The 20,938-nt window shown below is 44.2% G+C and overlaps 1 protein-coding gene across 1 annotated transcript in view; it reads right to left on the reverse strand.

The window, feature by feature from the left end:
- The window catches only part of LOC141112477 (uncharacterized), a 150,572-nt gene that overhangs the window by 74,742 nt on the left and 54,892 nt on the right, over positions 1-20,938 (reverse strand). The window contains exons 6-7 of the mRNA XM_073605339.1: positions 2,027-2,110; positions 1,764-1,904 (exon numbers count right to left, since the gene is read on the reverse strand). Coding sequence (XP_073461440.1) covers positions 1,764-1,904; positions 2,027-2,110 — 225 coding nt within the window. The remainder of the gene's footprint in view (positions 1-1,763; positions 1,905-2,026; positions 2,111-20,938) is intronic.

Below are 20,938 nucleotides of genomic sequence, written 5' to 3' on the forward strand. Positions count from 1 at the left end.
TAGTTTGAAGACCCCTGGCCTACTCTGTTCACTATGGAGGAACCTCCTCTCCAAGTCTGTCTCATTACCAGGACAGGAGGTGAAAGGAAATCTCCCCAGTGGTACACAGACAACAAAAGTTAACATGATAGTGGTTTTATCCCTTCCCTACTATGACATTTTGGCATTATATACACTTTACAAGATTTCACCTCACTTCCTGTATTGTTTGACACCTATCAAACAGAAATAATACCATGACAGAGGTTCTAAACATTTTTAATGATAATAGAACTTCATCTCACTCCCTTTTCTAACTGATACCCATCTAACAGACAGACATACAGACAGATATGTAATCCTAGAGGTAGTGGTGGAAGGGCCTTGGATATGGATTTTTTCATGTTATCAAAATATGGACACTCATTACTTGAGCCCAATTGGCCTGTCTTTGGCAGCCCCCCACAAAGACAGAGATCCCCCACGAAAGGACATTCACCTGAGCTGAAGTGTATAAGGTAAAAAAAGTGCCAAATGAAAAATACTTGGAAGTCCAAAGTCTTTATTGCTCAGCTGGTTACAACAAGCAGGGCAAAGGATAGCCTAAAATACAATCCTAAAAGAAGTTCTAACATTTCTGTACTCTTTAAAAATTGGCTAGAATTTGATTTAAACAATATCGACACTGTTTTTCTCTATCTATACTGTATAGAATTATAATTTTTTACATTAGCATACATTTAAATCAACAGCGCTGATCATTATACAAAAGTTGTTTCATTAACCACTTGCCGACGAGCCGCCGTCATTATACTGGCACGATCCCATGAACCGTCGTAGCTGTACGTCGGTCCCTTTAAGCAGGATAGCAGCTGCACTGCGGGGGTGCAGATGCATGTGGCCAGCTGTCGCGATGACCGCCGGCCATGCGCGATCACGGGCACGAGAGGCAGAACAGGAATGTGTGTGTAAACACACACATTCCTGTTCTGTGAGGAGAGGAAGATCGTGAGTTCCTGCTAGCTAGGAACCACAATCTGTCAATTCCTCCAGTCACTCCCATCCCCCTACAGTTAGAACACACATTAGGGAACACAGTTAACCCTTTGATCGCCCCTAGTGTTAACCCCTTCCCTACCAGTGACATTTACACAGTAATCAGTGCATTTTTATAGCACTGATCGCTGTATAATTGTCAATGGTCCCAAAAATGTGTCAAAAGTGTCCGATCTGTCCGCCATAATGTCGCAGTCGCAATAAAAATCGCTGATCACCACCATTACTAGTAAAAAAAAATAATAATAATAAAAATCCCATAAATCTTTCCCCTATTTTCTAGACGCTATAACTTTTGCACAAACCCATCAATATACGCTTATTGTGATTTTTATTACCAAAAATATGTAGAAGAATACATATCGGCCTAAACTGAGGAAAAAAATTTGCTTTTTTTAAAAAAAAATTGGGGATATTTATTATAGCAAAAAGTACAAAATATTGTGTATTTTTTTTCAAAATTGTCACTCTTTTTTGTTTATAGCGCAAAAAAAAAAAAAAAAAAAAAAAAGAGGTGATCAAATACCTCCAAAAGAAAGCTCTATTTGTGGGAAAAAAAGGACGTAAATTTTGTTTGGGTACAGCGTCGCACGACCGCGTCATCGCAGTGCCGTATCGCAAAAAATGGCCTGGTCATTGAGTAGCCAAATCTTCTGGGGCTGAAGTGGTTAAAGCAAATAAAATAAGTAAAACATCCAACATATGGATATTGACATTTTTGTCCTTACCTCCAGAGCATCATCCCTCTGCTTCAGGATGTCTCTCAGGTGAGCAGAGAGTAAATGGACCAGCTCTTCCAGGTCAGAGGTTGAGAGGTCAGACAGTTCTGACCCAGGCAAAGACAATATCTTATGAGGGTCTTGTGTAATCTTCACATAAAGAGGAAGAAAATTGCTGGTGAGAAACATTATATCAAGTCTGGAAATAAAAGAGGAAATGATAGGATTATTTATTATTATAAAATTATAAAAAAAAGACAACCCAAATTCACCTCCTGAATTTTTTCTGCCAGCTTTGTCTGAAAATCCAAATTTAGACTTCTTATTGTACCAATTATTTCTTCTCGACCTTCACCCTATTGTATTAAAAAAAAAGAAAGAAAAAAAAAAGAATTAATGCTATGAGAGCATGAAAATGTGTCTTTTTGTCAAAAATACTAAAGACTACAAACTTAACTTCTTGATTAAATAAATACAAAATATTAAAATGCAATAATTTATATTTACCAGAATGACAGAAAGCATTTTTTATTTTTATTTTTAATTTTTTTATTTCACAGCACAACAAGAAAAACAAAACCACTATATATTCCTCTTAACATGTTGTAGCCTGATCATTGTATTCTAGAAGATAATACTAAGTATTGAGTTTAAATTGAAACAATACGGGATTCAATAAACTGGCACGTACCCAAAACTGTATGACCCTGAAACAGTTAGCATATGCATGTACTGTATATATTGGTTTCTAAATGTTTGGAATCATATTACTTAGTTTTAATGACTAAAAACTTAAAATGCCAACACTGTAGGGGTGACTGGTTTCCCCCCTATTTTCCTACCCTTTAATACACCCTTTCCTCTTCCCCTTCCTCATCTTCGCTCCCCTATCCTGCCACCCCCTTTTTATGTCTCATTGCTCCCCACGTTATTCCCCCCCCCCCCCCCCCTTTTTTTCCCATTCCTTATTTCAGCTACTCTCTTTCCATCTTTTCTTTTTGTCCTTTTTTTCATACTCTCTCCTTTTCTTTTTCTCTTTCTTCTACCTCTCTTTCTTCAAGATTTGGTATGTCATCACGGGACAGTGACAACAGAAGAAAGTTGGTCGATTAAGTTGCTACCCCCTTTTTTCTAATTAATGTGACTAACCTATCGCACCACCCCCTTTTTCTGTGTTATTTTCAAGCAGTTTCCCACTGATTCTTAGCTTAATGGAAAGCTAATTTTTCAGCTGTTTTTATACCCTCTTTCATAGGTATGTAATAATTGCTCTTCGACAGATGAGTCTGCCTCCCTATGAACCTTACATATGCGTTATTCCTATGTATCCTACATATTCTCTGTATGATTTGCTACCCTTGGGCACTTTGTTCTCATGCCTCATTATTATTATTATTAAACAGGTATTATATAGCGCCAACAGTTTGCGCAGCGCTTTACTACATGAGGGCAGACAGTACACTTACAATACAAGTCAATCAGTGGCGGCCCATCCATAAGGGGCAACTGGGCACCGCCCCCCCTCCAGGCAACCACAAAAAAAAAGTAAAAAAAAAAAATAATTTTTTTTTATTACTGGCCCTTTAAAAATAAAAAAAAATTTAAAAAAAGGTCCTTAAGTGCACTGTGTTCGGACGCCGGACAGAGTGCGACGCCGGACACAGTGCACTTATGGGAAGCGCCACGTCTATGCAATCACGAGATTGCAGACGTGGCGCTGCATTTGCGGCGTTTGGCCCGCCTTTCGGCGTTTTCTGAAGCGCCGAGTAGCTTCTGCCCGGCCATAGTAAAATATACTACAGGCGCCGGGCGGAAGCTACTCGGCGCTTCAGATTTGATTGACATCTGACCTGAGTTAGATGTCACTTCCTGTTTCTATCTCTCATTGCGCCCGAGAGAGGAAACAGGAAGAATGCCGCTGCCAGTGTGAAGGAGACACCGCAGGAGAGGAGACAGCAAGGTAAGTATCGTTTGAAGTGACAGAGGCTGCATTTGGGGGGGACAGAGGCTGTATTTGGGGGGGGCAGAGACTGCATTTGGGGGGGACAGAGACTGCATTGGGGGGGGGACAGAGGCTGCATTGGGGGGGACAGAGGCTGCATTTGGGGGGGACAGAGGCTGCATTTGGGGGGGGACAGAGGCTGCATTTGGGGGGGGGACAGAGGCTGCATTTGGGGGGGGGCAGAGGCTGTATTTGGGGGGGCAGAGGCTGTATTTGGGGGGCAGAGGCTGCATTTGGGGGTGGACAGAGGCTGCATTTGGGTGGGACAGAGGCTGCATTTGGGTGGGACAGAGGCTGCATTTGGGGGGACAGAGGCTGTATTGGGGGGACAGAGGCTGCATTTGGGGGGGCAGAGGCTGCATTTGGGAGGGGAAAGAGGCTGTATTGGGGGGGACAGAGACTGCATTTGGGGGGGCAGAGGCTACATTTGGGGGGACAGGGGCTGCATTTGGGGGCAGAGGCTGCATTTGGGGGGGACAGAGGCTGCATTTGGGGGTGGGACAGAGGCTGCATTTGGGGGGGGGGGACAGAGGCTGCATTTGGGGGGTGGGACAGAGGCTGCATTTGGGGGGGAACAGAGGCTGCATTTGGGGGGGAACAGAGGCTGCATTTGGGGGGGCAGACAGAGGCTGCATTTGGGGGGGACAGAGGCTGTATTTGGGGGGGGGCAGAGGCTGCATTTGGTGGGGACAGAGGCTGCATTTAATGGGACACAGGCATGCTGCATTTAATGGGACACAGGCATGCTGCATTTGGGGGGGACAGAGGCTGCATTTGGGGGGGACAGAGGCTGCATTTAATGGGACACAGGCATGCTGCATTGGGGGGGACAGAGGCTGCATTTGAGGGGGGGACAGAGGCTGCATTTGGGGGGGCAGAGGCTGCATTGGGGGGGCAGAGGCTGCAGTTGGGGGGGACAGAGGCTGCATTTGGGGGGGCAGAGGCTGCATTTGGGGGAACAGAGGCTGCATTTAATGGGACACAGGCATGCTGCATTTAATGGGACACAGGCATGCTGCATTTGGGGGGGCAGAGGCTGCATTTGGGGGGGGCAGAGGCTACATTTGGGGGAACAGAGGCTGCATTTAATGGGACACAGGCATGCTGCATTTAATGGGACACAGGCATGCTGCATTGGGGGGGGGGCAGAGGCTGCATTTGATGTGACAGAGGCCTCATTTGATGTGACACAGGCTGCATGTAAGGACAGACTACTGGGGACCTGGTGGCAGGCGACGTGGCTAGTGCTCCCACTGATTCTGCATTATGGTGAGTTGAGTGATTTAATTTTATATTACAATGTAATAATAGAAATAATGTGCTTCAATCATCCTGACAGCATAACAACCATGGTGCCACGATGATTGAAGTGCTAACACCAGGTGTTTGGAGTATCTTTATCCGCTGATTGTTAAACTTTCTAGAATACACATATTTCTATTGTTGTGTAGGATCTGGGCCTGCTGTCCCTCTCTCCCTCTCCCTCCATCCCTCGTTCATCTCAGATGCTAACCACACCACCTTAGAGCCACGCCCACTATTTCTCTGAAACCACGCCCATTTTCACCAAGTGGGAGGGGTCTGGTGCCTCCCCATCCTAAAACGTAACCAACCGCCACTGAAATCAATACAGGAGGAATCAGAGGGCCCTGCTCGTTAGAGCTTACAATCTAGAGGGGAGGGTCAAGTGGAAACAAAAGGTAATAACTGTGGGGTGTGAGCTGATGTAGAAAATGAAAAAAACAGTTTTTAGGTGTGGGTAGGATAGGCTTCTCTGAAGAGAAGGGTTTTCAGGGATCGTCTAATAGCTAATAGGGTAGGAGATAAGCGGACAGATTGGGGTAGGGCATTCCATAGGACTGGAGAGGCTTTGGAAAAGTCCTGGAGGCGAGCATGGGAGGAGATGATGAGGGAGCTAGAGAGCAGAAGATCTTGAGAGGAATAAAGAGAACAAGTAGGTTAGTATTTAGAGACTAGACTAGTGATGTAGCTAAGGGCTAAATTGTGGATGGCTTTGTACGTAGTTGTTAGTATTTTGAATTGAATTCTTTGGCTGACCGGAAGCCAGTGGAAGGATTGACAGGGAGGGGTAGCAGAGACAGAGCGATTGGTAAGGTGGATGAGAGTCTGGCAGCAGCATTCATGATGGATTGAAGAGGTGATAGACTATGTAGAGGTAAACCAATGAGAAGGGAGTTGCAGTAGTCGAGGCGAGAGATGACCAGGGAGTGAATTAAGAGCTTTGTTGTGTCATTGGTTAGAAATGGGCGTATTTTGGAGATGTTGCGGAGGTTGAGGCGGCAGGAGTTGGACAGTGATTGGACGTGGTGCTTGAAGGAAAGTTCAGAGTCCAGGACTTCACCTAGAACCTTGGCATGTGGGGATGGGCTTATAGTTGTGCCATCGATTTTAACCGAGAGATCAGGGGAAGGGGCATATAGGAGAGGAAAAATTATATTTGGTTTTGGATAGATTGAGTTTGAGGAAGTGGTGTGACATCCGTGGTGTGACATCCAGACTGATATAGCTGATAGTAAATTAGTGATACGTGAGGAGACAGAGGGAGTGAGCTGAGGGGTAGAGAAATACACTGTTTCAATATGCCACAATGCGACTGTTTACTCATCTGCCATAGCTCATTTAATATTTTGTCTATTGTCTCCATGATTGGTTGTACGTCTATTTTTTCAATAAAAACCTTATGGAACTAACAACCTAAAATGCCTGTATAAATTACACTGGCGGGGAAGGGGTTAAACACTAGGGGCGATCTAGGGGTTAATTGTGCCCTAGGAAGTGATTCTAACTATGGGGGGATGGGCTACCTAGGACATGACAGCAATCACTGCTTCCGATGACAGGGAGCAGTAAATCTGTCTTGTCACTAGGCAGAATGGGGAAATGCCTTGTTTACATCTCCCCGTTCTGCCACTCTGTGACACGATCGCGGGACACCTCTGTAGAAGTCCTTGATGACGAAACCAGTTAGGGCGTGGCGCTCCACTGTCTGCTATCATCTACCAGGAAGATAGTGTGGTGTCTGCAGGGAAACACACATCCCATCCTGGACGGCTAGACATGGTGACAGCACCCTCTGGGCTTACTTATGTTCTTGTTTCAATATGTTACAATGTACGTAGTTAGGATTAAGGGGAACACTGCTGTATAGGGGATTTTTACATGAATAAACAGGATTACGCTATGTCGGTGTTGCTCTTGTGTTTTATGATATATATGGAGCCCCTTTACCAGTGAATCCTGCTGATGATGAGGACTGACTATTGAAGTGGATGCTGAATACCCATTCAATGCTCTTTCAACAGTGGCTTCTGGTGAGTTTGACCCCTGGGGGAGTGTGCATCACGTGGTGGAACATGATTTCTTTCTGGTGAAAGGTGCATGCTTGAACATCAGTGATTTTACACCTATAAAAACCTTGAACTGTCTTCATCATTACCTTCTACATAGAGACTCTTTTTTTTGTTCTGGCCACTTACTGTGTCAATTTTTGTGGCTTTTTTTTAGCGCTGTTTTTAGTATTTTATGATCCAGTGTTTGATTGTTGGACTTTTTTACTACTCATTTATGTTATTATGTTTGTTTAATCACATGGTGGTAATTTTTGTGTTTGTTCACAATACTTCACATTACTGGTTCACATGAGACAGCGCATATCGTTTATATTTTGAGCACATTGTGCTACATTGTTAACCACTTGCCGACCAGCCGCCGCAGTTTTACTGTGGCAGAATGGTACGGCTGGGCGATACGACGTTATGTTACGTCGCTTCGCCCTGTGGCCACTAGGGGTGCGCGTCCCTGGCCACGCCCACTGCTCTCCCCCGGAGCTGATGCGAGTGCCCAGCGGTCACGATCACCGCCGGGCTCCCGCGAACGCTGCTGACACACCGAGAACCGGGATCTGTTTGTGTAAACACACAGTTTCCGGTTCTCGGAGGGGAGAAGAGACAGATCGTCTGTTCATACAGAGTATGAACAGCGATCTGTCATCTGCCCTACACAGTCCCCTCCCCCTTCAGTTAGAACACACACTAGGGAACACAACCCCTTGATCTCCCCCTAGTGTTAACCCCTTCCCTGCCAGTAACATTTTTACAGTAATCAGTGCATTTTTTTTAGCACTGATCGCTGTACAAATGCCAATGGTCCCAAAAATGTGTCAAAAGTGTCCGATGTGTCCGTCATAATGTCGCAGTCCCAATAAAAATCACAGATCACCGCCATTACTAGTAAAAAAAAATAAATAATAATAGTAAAAATGCCATAAAACGGAGGGCAATGGGAGGTGAGGACGTGAGAACGTAGCGTCCGTCACGGAGGGAGGGGTCCCAGTGTGGCAGCAGGAAGCCGCCTCGAGGAACGCTCTGTGAAGCCGCGGTGTATACATCACAAAGAGAGGAGAACCTCTGCTTGTCAGCAGGGAAGATGACAGCTACATGAGAAGAAAAGATACCGCTGGAGAAACATCCCAGGACACTCAGGAACGGCCGGAGCATAAGATAAGTGTAAACCGAAAGTGATCTGTGAAACAGCTTGTAAGCCCCGGCATCCCCCCCCTCCTCCTCCCCCTCTTCTCCCCTGTCTTACGAACGGCTGGATGTCTGTGAAATAGCTGTGGGACTCGGCGTCCCGCTCCCCCCCTCCTCCCCCTCGTCGTCCCTGTCTCCCAAACGGCAGGCTAGAAGATTTATTGTCTGCAGTAGCCCTCAGCCATTAGCACTGGAGGAATCAAAGGAAGTTTTTCTCTGAGACACAGAACCTGTAAGAGTGGAGAGTGGAGAGGGTGAGAGGTGGATGGATGAGAGAGAACTGATTAACAGCATGAAAAGTGAAAGTCTTAAAGGACAGAAGTCAAGTGTATTCTGGAGATACTGAAGTTTAAACTCTGAGTGAAAATAACTTAACTGAACATCATTGAGAAAGTTGGTAATTGTGATAAAACATCAAGGGACTGCATTTAAAAACGCCAGGGAAGTATAAAAGAATATATGTGATCATCAGCTCATTAATGTCGTTAGCATAAAGTAGCTGAGTTGTGGAGGATAAAGGAATACATACCGGCATAAGAGATAAATGGTTAAAATCTGTAGCTGTGGTGGGAGAGGGGTAGAGGAGAGAGGGAGAACTAAGTTTAGGAAGAACCAACAAACCACCAGAAGTATAACATTTAAAAATAAATAAATAAATAAACATAATCAGCTGGGAAAACATCTAAATCACTATAAAACACAACAGGATTGACATATGGGACATCCCTAGATAGAGGTAAACCCTGGAACAGCTCTCTTACCTTTTACCTCTACTACCCATCCCCATAAACCTCTCTCGGTACCCCCTGCTCCAGTAAGACATTCTGCTCCCCCCTAATTAAGGGAGAGCAGGGAATTAAGGCTGGGTAAACGGATAAGAGAGATAAGAAGGGCAAAGATGAGTAAAAGCACAAATAAAACAACAAGAGGGGGCGCCCCTAAATCTCCAAAAGACAAACCAGGGGTCAGTACATTGAAGCAGTACATGACACAAGGAGCCAGCCCAAGAAATATGGAAGCGGAGAAGCAGGGAAAAGCAAAGGTGGAAAATAAAAAAGGGACAGATAAGAAGGCGGGTGAGACCCCAGAACACTCCAGGGAAGATTTTATATCAGAAGGGGAGTCCGAAAGTAGTAGGATAGAGGGGAGACCATCCGAGTCTCTCCCCCCCACAAAAGGAGAGATGAATGAGATGTTACTGAGACTGGAAAAGTCGATTAAAGCAGACATCAATATGATGAGAGGAGATCTGGGAAGCCTCCTGGATAGGGTAGAAGAAACAGAAAAAATAGTAGAAAATCAAAAGAAAGAACTAGAAACCCTTAAACAGCAAATGAAAATAGCACAACAAACCCAGAAGGAAATTCTCTATAAGCTGGAAGACCAGGAAAATAGAAATAGAAGACAGAATATAAGGTTACGATCAGTCCCAGAAAAAGAGGGAGAAGATTTGAGGAAAATGTGCATAATGTTGCTAGGCTCCCTTATAGATAAAAAGGATGAAGAACCCCTAAGAATAGAAAGAATACATCGGGTTGGATACCGGCGAAACCCAGAAGAGAGACCACGGGACATTATTATTAGATTTAGATTTTATGAGGATAAAATGGAGATCTGGAGAAAATTAAGAGGAAAACCACCCTTGACATATGAAGGAGCGGAGTTACAGGTGTATGCCGATTTATCCCAAGAAACCTTGACAAGAAGAAGATGCCTCAAACCCCTCTTAGAAAAAATGAGACAACAAAACATCAGATACAGCTGGGGGTTCCCAGCCTGCCTGATAGGATACAAAGAGGGGAGATCAGTAAAATTGCGCTTCCCCGAAGATCTAGAAGAGTTCTGTAGAAAACTGGACTTACAGATACCAGATATACCGGGTTGGATGGGGGGGGACTAGGGGGGAGGGGGGGGAGGGGGGGAGAAAGGGGAAAAAAAAAAAAAATATATGAGGGGAGAAGCTTTACTTGTTCAGGGGGGAGGGGAGGAGGATTATTAAAAATAGAATGCACAGATCATTAAAAATAGAGGATGGCTGATTAACACCCCTTCAAACTTTCAATCTAAAGAAGGGGTGAGAGGCTACACTGGGTCCCACACCTTGGGACAAGTGGGTTTGTCAGACACCTTGATTTTCAGGGCGCCGGACAAACTAGGGGCTCATATAGGGCCAGGTGGGGAGAGGAGGGGGAAGGTGGATGGGTGGGGATGGAGGGAGGAGGGGGAGGGGGGGAGAGGGGATACTGAGCCCCATATTGTGGTACAAACAGGTCTGTTGGTTGCCCTGATGTTCGGGGCATGGAGAAAACTAGGGACCCACTTGGGGCCAGGAGGGGAGGGGGGGGGAGGGGGGAGGATGGATGGAGGGAGGGGGGGGGAGGAGGGGGAATGGGGAGTGGGGGGGGTAATTTGTGCATATGCATTGATAGAAAAAGGGGTAATTCAAGGTAGGCCAGAGGTACAAAAGATAGCAAACCCAGAAAAATGACAGCATTTAAATTCCTATCCTATAACGTAAAAGGGTTAAACTCAAACTTAAAAAGGCATAAAATTTTGAGGGAACTTAAAACCTATGGAGCAGGGGTGGTGTCCCTGCAGGAGACCCATTTAACACACGAATCAAATATTAGATTAAGATCAAAAGAATTCCCGAATTGGTTCTATGGAGATGCAATATCGAAAAGAGCAAGGGGAGTAGCGATAGGATTGGCTAAAGGAGTACAATTTAAATTAGGAGGTATGATGCAGGACCCAGGAGGGAGATTTTTATTCATCAGAGGAATACTTGGAGAAATAGAATGCACCCTCGCCAACATATACGCCCCTAATAAAAACCCAGTAAGGTTCCTGAAGGACACACTGGAGAAATTAATGGATTTTAGGAAGGGGGAACTTATAGTAATGGGTGACCTCAATATGTGCTTGGAACCAGAGATCGATAGTACGTCCGGGGCACAGGGGACGAATAACGGACAGATGAAGAAGATAAAACAGGAACTACATAAAAATCAACTGGTAGACATTTGGAGGATCATGAATGGTAAAACACGAGACTATACGTTTTACTCCCCTGTGCACCGGACGTACTCTAGGATTGATTACATCTTAGTAGACCATAGACTTTTAGACAGGATAGTAGGCTCAAAAATAGGAATAATCACAACATCAGACCATGCCCCTATTGAGATGGAGATGCAGATATACAGGGCTCAAGGGAAACAATCACTGTGGAGAATAAATGAAGACCTACTGCAAAATGAAGATATCTCCAAAAAAATAGAGAGAGAGCTAAAATTTTATTTTGCAACAAATGAAACAGGAGATACATCGGGATCGGTGACATGGGAAGCACATAAAGCCTACATAAGGGGAATAATAATAAAAGAGGGAGCAAGGAGAAAGAAGGAAAGGAAAAATAGGATGGGAAATGTTATAAAAGAAATTTTTTACTTAGAACAAGAACATAAAAAGCACAGAGGACACCACCAAACAACATACCTTGCACTGATCAATAAACGGGATGAATTAAAAAAGTTGATGGAACAAGAAACAAAGGAAAAATTCAACCAAATAGCTAAAGAAAGATATGTGTGGGGAAATAAGGCGGGAAAACACTTAGCCAGAATGCTCAGGAAAAAAAAAGCCCTAAACTTTATAGGAAAGATACAGGATAAACATGGGAAGATGGTTTATGAAACCAAAGAGATTGGTGAAGTATTTAAAAACTACTACAGTGAACTATATACGGAGGAGATTAATGGTGACCAGATAAGTGAGGAAAATAAAAACAGGAAGATAGAGGAATTCTTAAAATGTGCCAAATTAACCAAGATTACAAAAAATACTAGAGAGGCCTTGGAGAAACCAATAATAGAGGAGGAGATATACAGAGCAATAGCAGATAGTACACAGGGGAAAAGCCCGGGTCCGGATGGGTTCACCACATATTACTACAAGAAATTTAAAGACATACTAGTCCCGAAAATGTGTAAGTACATGAACGGGGTGGGAAGTGAGTTTGAACTAAGTAGTGAGGCGCTTTTTGCTACAATCACCGTAATCCCCAAAGAGGCCAAAGACGCGACTCTATGCGCTAGTTATAGACCGATATCATTGATTAACGTAGACACAAAAATATATTCAAAGATACTGGCCACGAGGATAAAAGAATTGATGAATGGGGTGATTCATCCGGACCAAGTAGGCTTTATAGCAGGAAGGGAGGGAAGAGACAATGGGGTGAGAACCCTATTGTTGCTTCAGAAGAGAAGGGAGGAGGGACTCCCAGGCCTGCTCTTGTCAAGTGATGCCGAAAAGGCATTTGACAGGGTGGGCTGGGAGTTCCTGTTTAGAACCCTAGAAATAATAGGAATAGGCCCAAAGATGATAGGACGGATCAAAGCACTTTATAGAAAACCCAAGGCGGCCATTAAGATCAATGGAACCCTGTCGCCACCTTTCGAGATGAGGAGAGGGACAAGACAGGGATGCCCCCTGTCCCCCCTTCTCTTCGTGCTGGCTCTAGAACCCCTCCTGGCAACAATTAGAAATAACCCGGACATTGAAGGATTTAAGGTGGGAGAAGAGGAGCACAAATTGTCCGCTTATGCGGACGATGTGCTCTTCTATATAAGTAATCCCGGAAATACATTACCAAGATTGGTTAAAATATTAAAACAATATGGCGAAATAACAAATTTTAAGATCAATATGGGGAAATCGGAAATTCTAAAGATAAACGTGAGTAAAATAGAGGAGGAAAAACTGAAGAGAGATTTCCAATTCTGCTGGAAAAAAGAGATTAAATATCTGGGAATAATGCTCTCGAACTCCCCGGAAAAGATATATAGAAAAAACTATATCCATCTCTTGGATGAAATAAAGAGGGAAGGGAAAAAACTCCAGACAAAACCTCTCTCATGGATGGGGCGTATTAACGCCATAAAAATGGTCCTCTTACCTAAGATCACGTATAAATTTCAAATGTTACCTATTAAACTCCCACAAGAATATATTAGAAAACTGAAGTCAATAATCTCTAATATAATATGGAAAAACAAAAGATCAAGAATATCTCTCAAGACCCTAAAACAAGATAAAGACAAAGGGGGCCTTGCGGTCCCGGATATCCTAAAATATTATAAAGCAATAATTTTATCAAGAGCAATAGAATGGGCTAGGGATAACCAAGAAAAAAGATGGGTGAATATAGAGAATTACTATAGTAAAACACGTTTAGGATCTATTATTTGGAACCCTCCGAATCACAGAACAGTAGATGAGGGAACGCACAGTTTGACAAAAATAGTTTTAAAGACATGGGAGGTAGTATATAAACAGTTAGATAAGATTTATAATTCTCCCCTGATAGAATTAAAGGAGAATGAGTTTTTTGCACCAGGGAAAAGAGATATAGGTGGGAACTGGATAAAAAAAGACAAAGTACAGCTTAGAGAAATACTTAAAAAAGGGAAAATTGTCACAATCACTGAATTGAAACAAAACACTGACACATGGGTGATAGATGAATGGAGGTACATGCAATTAGACCGCTTCGTGAAAAATCTACCTCAACCGATAAGATCCGGAGAAAACTTGACAGCGTTAGAAAAATTATGTTGTTCGGAAAAAACAAAAAACACAGTATCTAAGCTATATAAATTAATATTGAAGGAAGAAGAAGCAGAGGTACCCACATTTATCAAAAAATGGGAAAAGGAATTGGGAACACAAAAAGACACGAGCACGATTAATAAAATGTTATTTTTGGCCCATAGCTCAGCGGCGGATATAAAAACGGCCGAGATGAATTATAAATGTATGGCAAGGTGGTATGCAACGCCAGATAGGATAAGTAAGTTCCAACATGGGAAATCGGCAGAGTGTTGGCGGGGCTGTGGAGGGATGGGTACTATGGCTCACTTATGGTGGAGTTGCCCTGTAATTAAAAAATATTGGAAAAAAATCTTGAGATCGATAAAGGAGATTACAAAAATCGAGGTGAAGGAGGATCCATGGGTGGTTCTCCTCCACGGCATAGAAGGGAATGTGAAACAATATAAAGCATCTCTGGTCCCACATTTATTGAACGCAGCAAAAAGATTAATCCCCAAAAATTGGGGGGGGGAAGAAAGTCCGGAGATGTGGGACTGGATAAATGCCGTGGAGGAGACCTACACCATGGAACAGTTTTCTTTGTATAAAGAGGAAAAGAGAGAAGTAGATAAATGGAAATGTTGGAAGGAGTTTAAAAAAACATGGAGTTATGCAGAAAAAATCAGGATTTAACTACCTACCAAATAGAACATAGGCATTGCACAGGGGTTAGGGGGGGAGAGGGGAGGGAGATGGGAGGGAGATGGGAGGGAGATGGGAGGGAGGGGGGGCTATATATATATATGTATACGGTTTCTTGTCTTTTTTTCTTCTTTTGTCTCTTTTTGATATCTGAAATAGTGAGATTTATAAATAAAGATAAAACTTTAGAAAAGGGGAACTAGGGGTTGAGCCTTATCAGGTGAGGGTAGGTTTTATATAACTATTTTTTTTGTAAACCACTGTTGTGTCCTTCCATTAAAAATAAAATTTATGCGCCACAGTGATGAAGAGATGAGAAGAGACATATATGAGCGAGAAAGCTGAATTAGTCTCTCTAGGAATTTTCTGAGGTGGCAAAAAAAAAAAAAAAAAAAAAAAAAAAAAGAAAAAAATGCCATAAAACTATCCCCTGTTTTGTAGACCCTTGAACTTTTGCGCAAACCAATCAATATACGCTTATTGCGATTTTTTTTTTTTTTTTTTTTACCAAAAATATGTAGAAGAATGCATATCGGCTTAAACTGAGGAAAAAAATAGTTTTTTTTAATATATTTTTGGGGGATATTTGTTATAGCAAAGAGTAAAAAATATTGCTTTTTTTCAAAATTGTTGCTTTTTTTTTATTTATAGTGCAAAAAATAAAAACCGCAGAGGTGATTAAATACCACTAAAAGAAAGCTCTATGTGTGGGAAAAAAGGGACGTCAATTTTGTTTGGGTGCAACATCGCATGACCGCGCAATTGTCAGTTAAAGCGACACAGTGCCGAATCACAAAAAGTGCTCTGGTCAGGAAGAGGGTAAAACCTTCCGGGGCTGAAGCGGTTAATGTACGGCAAAGATTTACATGAACTCTAAAACACGTTATTTCATTATATTTTAACTTATAACTAAAGGCTAAACTTTCTTTTTTGTATAGAGTGGAGAGGGATTAGAACCTCTGTCAGGTTTTTAATACTGTTTGTGGCCCCCATTAGAGAGATTCACCCTCTCTATTTGTCCTGTTTACCATTTTCAGTGAAAGTGAAAGTAAAAGAAAATCCCAAATTTTGGGTTGTCCCCAGAAAAGTAATAGAGGAGAAATCTTTCAATGGGAACACTAGTTCTGGTGACCCTGGTGACACCCCCTTGATTCCCTCACTTTGAAGGGATTTTCTCTCACTTCCTGTTTTGACTGTGGGACAGGAAGTGAAGAGAAATCTCCCCAATGGGATAGAGATGCCAAAAATAAATCTGGTCTGGGTTATAACTCTCCCTTACCCTATCCAAAATGAAAAAAAAAATGTTTTCCTTATAACTCTGATACAGAAGAAGGTTCTGTCATTGCATTAAGACACAGACAGTTCTTGTATTTTCTAATCAGTCTTGGCTGTCACGGTATGTGCTGCGAGAGCAACTTTTAGCCTGACACAGGGAGTGCGTGTCCATACCTGTCTGGCCTACACAGACAGGCTGCCAAGCCAGAACCAGAGTCTCAGTGCACTTTTATTTTAATTTTTTTTAGATTTTGCCAATTTAAATACATACAGTACACCTCTCACATTTTTGTAAATATTTTATTATATCTTTTCATGAGACAACACTGTAGAAATTGCACTTTGCTACAATGTAAAGTAGTAATGAGTGTACAGCTTGTGTAACAGTGTAAATTTGCTGTCCCCTCAAAACAACTCAACACACAGCCATTAATGCCTAAACCGCTGGCAACAAAAGTGAGTACACCCCTAAGTGACAATGTCAAAATTGGGCTCAATTAGCCATTTTCTCTTCCCAGTATCATGAGACTCGTAAGTGTTACAAGGTCTCAGGTGTGAATGGGGAGCAGGCATAGGCGTGCGCACAGGGTGTGCCAGGTGTGCCTGGGCACACCCTAATCACCCTGTGTGGTTCAGATTCTCCCTATTTAAACCCCTGATATGAATAAAAATAAAATAATAATACTAATAAAACCTACTGACACCATCCACTGCCTTACCGACACCAATCTCTGCCTTACTGGCACCCGCCACTGCTCTACTGACACCGTCATTATGTATACACATGCACACCTATATGTATTTGAGCTTTGAGGTGCACACCCTAATGCAATAGGCTGTGCACACCTATGGGAGCAGGTTTGCTAAATTTGATGTTATTGCTCTCACTCTCTCATACTGGTCACTGGAAGTTCAACATGGCACCTCATGGCAAAAAACTCTCTGAGGATCTGAAAAAAAAAAATAATTGTCGCTCTACATAAAGATGGCCTAGGCTACACAAAGATTGCCAAGACCCAGAAACTGAGCTTCAGCATGGTGGCCAAGACCATACAGCGGTTTAACAGGACAGGTTCCACTCAGAACAGGCCTCACCATGGTCGACTAAAGAAGTTGAGTACACGTGCTCAGCGTCATATCCAGAGGTTGTCTTTGGGAAATAGACGTATGAGTGCTGCCAGCATTGCTGCAGAGGTTGAAGGGGTGGGGAGGGTCAGCCTGTCAGAGCTCAGACCATACGCCGCACACTGCATCAAATTGGTCTGCATGGCTGTCGTCCCAGAAGGAAGCCTCTTCTAAAGATGATGCACAAAAAAGCCCGCAAACAGTTTGCTGAAGACAAGCAGACTAAGGACATGGATTACTGCAACCATGTCCTGTGGTCTAATGAGACCAAGATAAACTTATTTGGTTCAGATGGAGTCAAGCGTGTGTGGTGGCAATCAGGTGAGGAGTACAAAGACAAGTGTGACTTGCCTACAATCAAGCATGGTGGTGGGAATGTCATGGTCTGGGGCTGCATGAGTTCTGCCGGCACTGGGGAGCTACAGTTCATTGAGGGAACCATGAATGCCAACATGTACTGTGACATACTGAAGCAGAGCATGATCCCCTCCCTTCGGAGACTGGGCAGCAGGGCAGGAGTCCAACATAACGACCCAAAACACACCTCCAAGACGACCACTGCCTTGCTAAAGAAGCTGAGGGTAAAGGTGATGGACTGGCCAAGCATGTCTCCAGACCTAAACCCTATTAAGCATCTGTGGGGCATTTTCAAAGTTGTAGGAGCACAAGATCTCTAACATCCACCAGCTCCGTGATGTCGTCATGGAGGAGTGGAAGAGGACTCCAGTGGCAACCTGTGAAGCTCTGGTGAACTCCGTGCCCAAGAGGGTTAAGGCAGTGCTGGAAAATAATGGTGGCCACACAAAATATTGACACTTTGGGCCCAATTTGGACATTTTCACTTAGGGGTGTACTCACTTTTGTTGCCAGTGGTTTAGACATTTATGGCTGTGTGTTGAGTTATTTTGACGGGGCAGCAAATTTACACTGTTATACAAGCTGTACACTCACTACTTTACATTGTAGCAAAGTGTAATTTCTTCAGCGTTGTCACATGAAAAGATAGAAGAAAATATTTACAAAAATGTGAGGGGTGTACTCACTTTTGTGAGATACTGTATATTTGTATTTCCTGGTTTATACAGAAAAAAAAGTATGCATTTTTCTGTAGTTTTTTCCCAGCAAAACGTTTATGTAATTTGTGCATCACCATATATTTACCTCAAAATATAACAATCTTTTGTCTAAAATCATATCACATATGGGCATTTTTTATTGAATGTATCAGAATGGTAAAGCTTAAAGTGAATGCTTGTTTTCTACTTTGAGAGCTTTTTTCACCTTTTGATGGTAAAAAAAAAAAAAAAAGGGTTTATGTAAATTGTTCACATAATATTAATATAAGATAAAGTTGGGTTTGCATGTACACAAACTAGCAGGACAGCGACATTTTTGCAGGTTTACAATCACTAAAATTTCAGATGGCATTTTGTTTGCTCACGTGAAGGTATGATGCAATAAACACAAATTACATCAAGAGTAACCAGCTGAATTGATGGGATCTAAAAATTAATGTAGAAAGGAATTGTTTTTTTAAATTTCCATAGATTTATTTATTATTGTATATTTGTTACTCCTTTTATATATTAATTTATTTACCCATTGTTAAAGTATTTTTTCTGTATGGTGGTTTTCCATAAAAAACATGCACTTCTGCAACAATAGATCACTTATGCCGCGTACACACGGTCGGACTTTTCGTCTACAAAAGTCCAACGGACGCCGACGGACTAAAGCTGGCTGGTAATCCGATCGTGTGTGGGCTTCTCCGGACTTTCAGCAGACTTTTTCAGCCTCAAATCCGACGGACTTTAGATTTGAAACATGCTTCAAATCTTTACGTCGTAACTACGACGGACCCCGAAATCCGCTCGTCTGTGTGCTAGTCCGACGGACAAAAACCCATGCTAGGGCAGCTATTGGCTACTGGCTATGAACTTCCTTATTTTAGTCCGGTGTACGTCATCACGTACGAATCCGTCGGACTTTTGTGTGGTCGTGTGTAGGCAAGTCCGTTCGTTAGAAAGTCTGCTGCAAGTCCGCCGAAAGTCCGCCGGAAGTCTGTCGGACAGGCTGTCGGACTTTTGTAGACGAAAAGTCCGACCGTGTGTACGCGGCATTATAGTAACTACAACTAATACCCATTGTATTGATATCTTGCTGGAGGGGGAGACAAAACCTGCTCTATTCATTGGCATATCTATAATGTGTGCCGTGCCACACAGGTCCCAAAGAGGATGGGGGCCGCTGTGCGCTTACTGCAGACATTTTGGGTATGGTGCCCCCGTGCTATATGCAAAGTGGCAGCAGTGTGGTGGTTACTGGAAAGTTCTCTGCGTTATAGCACCTGGCACTGAGAGGATGGTAGGCGCAGGCAGCTTGGTACAGTATTGCAAGGTGTCTTGTCGAATTATTGGATGCCCCACAGCTCGCTCATCAGAGCTTTTGCAGTCTTCCTATGATGCATGGAAGAGACTTCCAGATATTACAGGGAGAAGAGCTCTAACGCCACACAGTGCTCTAATGCCGCGTACACACGGTCGGACTTTCCGGCATACTTGGTCCGGCGGACCAGAGTGTGCCGGACAATCCGCCCGTGTGTGGGCGGCGGCGGACTTTTCCGGCGGACTTCTTCCCAAAAGCCCGCCGGACCTAGATTTTAAACATGTTTGAAATCTTTCCGTCGGACTCAGTTTCGGGCGGAAAGTCCGCTCGTGTGTGTGCTGGTCCGACGGAAAGCCCGCTCGTGTGTAGGCTGGTCCGACGGACCAAATACGACACGAGGGGATGGTATTGCATCTCGCGCTCGCTGCAATAGGAAAAACAAATCTTCCTATTGCGGCGAGCGCGGGGCATACCAGGCCCTTAGGTCTGGTATGGATTATAAAGGGGAACCCCGCTACGCCGAAAAAACGGCGTGGGGTCCCCCTAAAATCCATACCAGACCCCGATCCGAGCACGCAGCCTGGCCGGTCAGGAAAGGGGGTGGGGACGAGCGAGCGGCCCCCCCCCTCCTGAACCGTACCAGGCCGCATGCCCTCAACATGGGGGGTGGGTGCTTTGGGGGAGGGGGGCGCCCTGCGCCCCCCCCCCCCAAAGCACCTTGTCCCCATGTTGATGAGGACAAGGGCCTCTTCCCGACAACCCTGGCCGTTGGTTGTCGGGGTCTGCGGGCGGGGGCTTATCGGAATCTGGGAGCCCCCTTTAATAAGGGGGCCCCCAGATCCCGGCCCCCCACCCTATGTAAATGAGTATGGGGTACATGGTACCCCTACCCATTTACCTAGGAAAAAAGTGTAAGTAATAAAACACACTACACAGGTTTTTAAAATATTTTATTAAACAGCTCCGGGGGGGGGGATCTTCCTCCGGCTTCGGGGGTCTTCTTCCGGCTTCGGGGGTCCCTCCGCTTCATCTTCTCCCGGCGTCCGGTTGGTTCTTCTCCGCTCTCCGGCCTCTTCTCCCGGTGTCGCAGGTCTTCGGCCGGCCCCTCCGCTCTCTTCATGTAGCTCTATTGCGAGCGGAGGTCCGGACTTCTTGGCTTCTTGGCTTCTTGGCTTCTCTTCTCTTCTCTTCCCCCAGATGTTGACACGACGCTCTCTCCGGCTGGACTGGTCTCTGAGGGCTGCGTTGTGACTTATATAGGCGGAGACCCCGCCCCCATATGATGTCACAGTCCCTGGGCATGCTGGGACTGTGACGTTTTAGGGGGCGTGGTCGACCACGCCCCCTAAAACGTCACAGTCCCAGCATGCCCAGGGACTGTGACATCATATGGGGGCGGGGTCTCCGCCTATATAAGTCACAACGCAGCCCTCAGAGACCAGTCCAGCCGGAGAGAGCGTCGTGTCAACATCTGGGGGAAGAGAAGAGAAGAGAAGCCAAGAAGCCAAGAAGCCAAGAAGTCCGGACCTCCGCTCGCAATAGAGCTACAT

The sequence above is a fragment of the Aquarana catesbeiana genome, linkage group LG11 (genome assembly GCF_042186555.1).
Source record: "Aquarana catesbeiana isolate 2022-GZ linkage group LG11, ASM4218655v1, whole genome shotgun sequence".
In the NCBI taxonomy this organism is placed as follows: domain Eukaryota; kingdom Metazoa; phylum Chordata; class Amphibia; order Anura; family Ranidae; genus Aquarana; species Aquarana catesbeiana.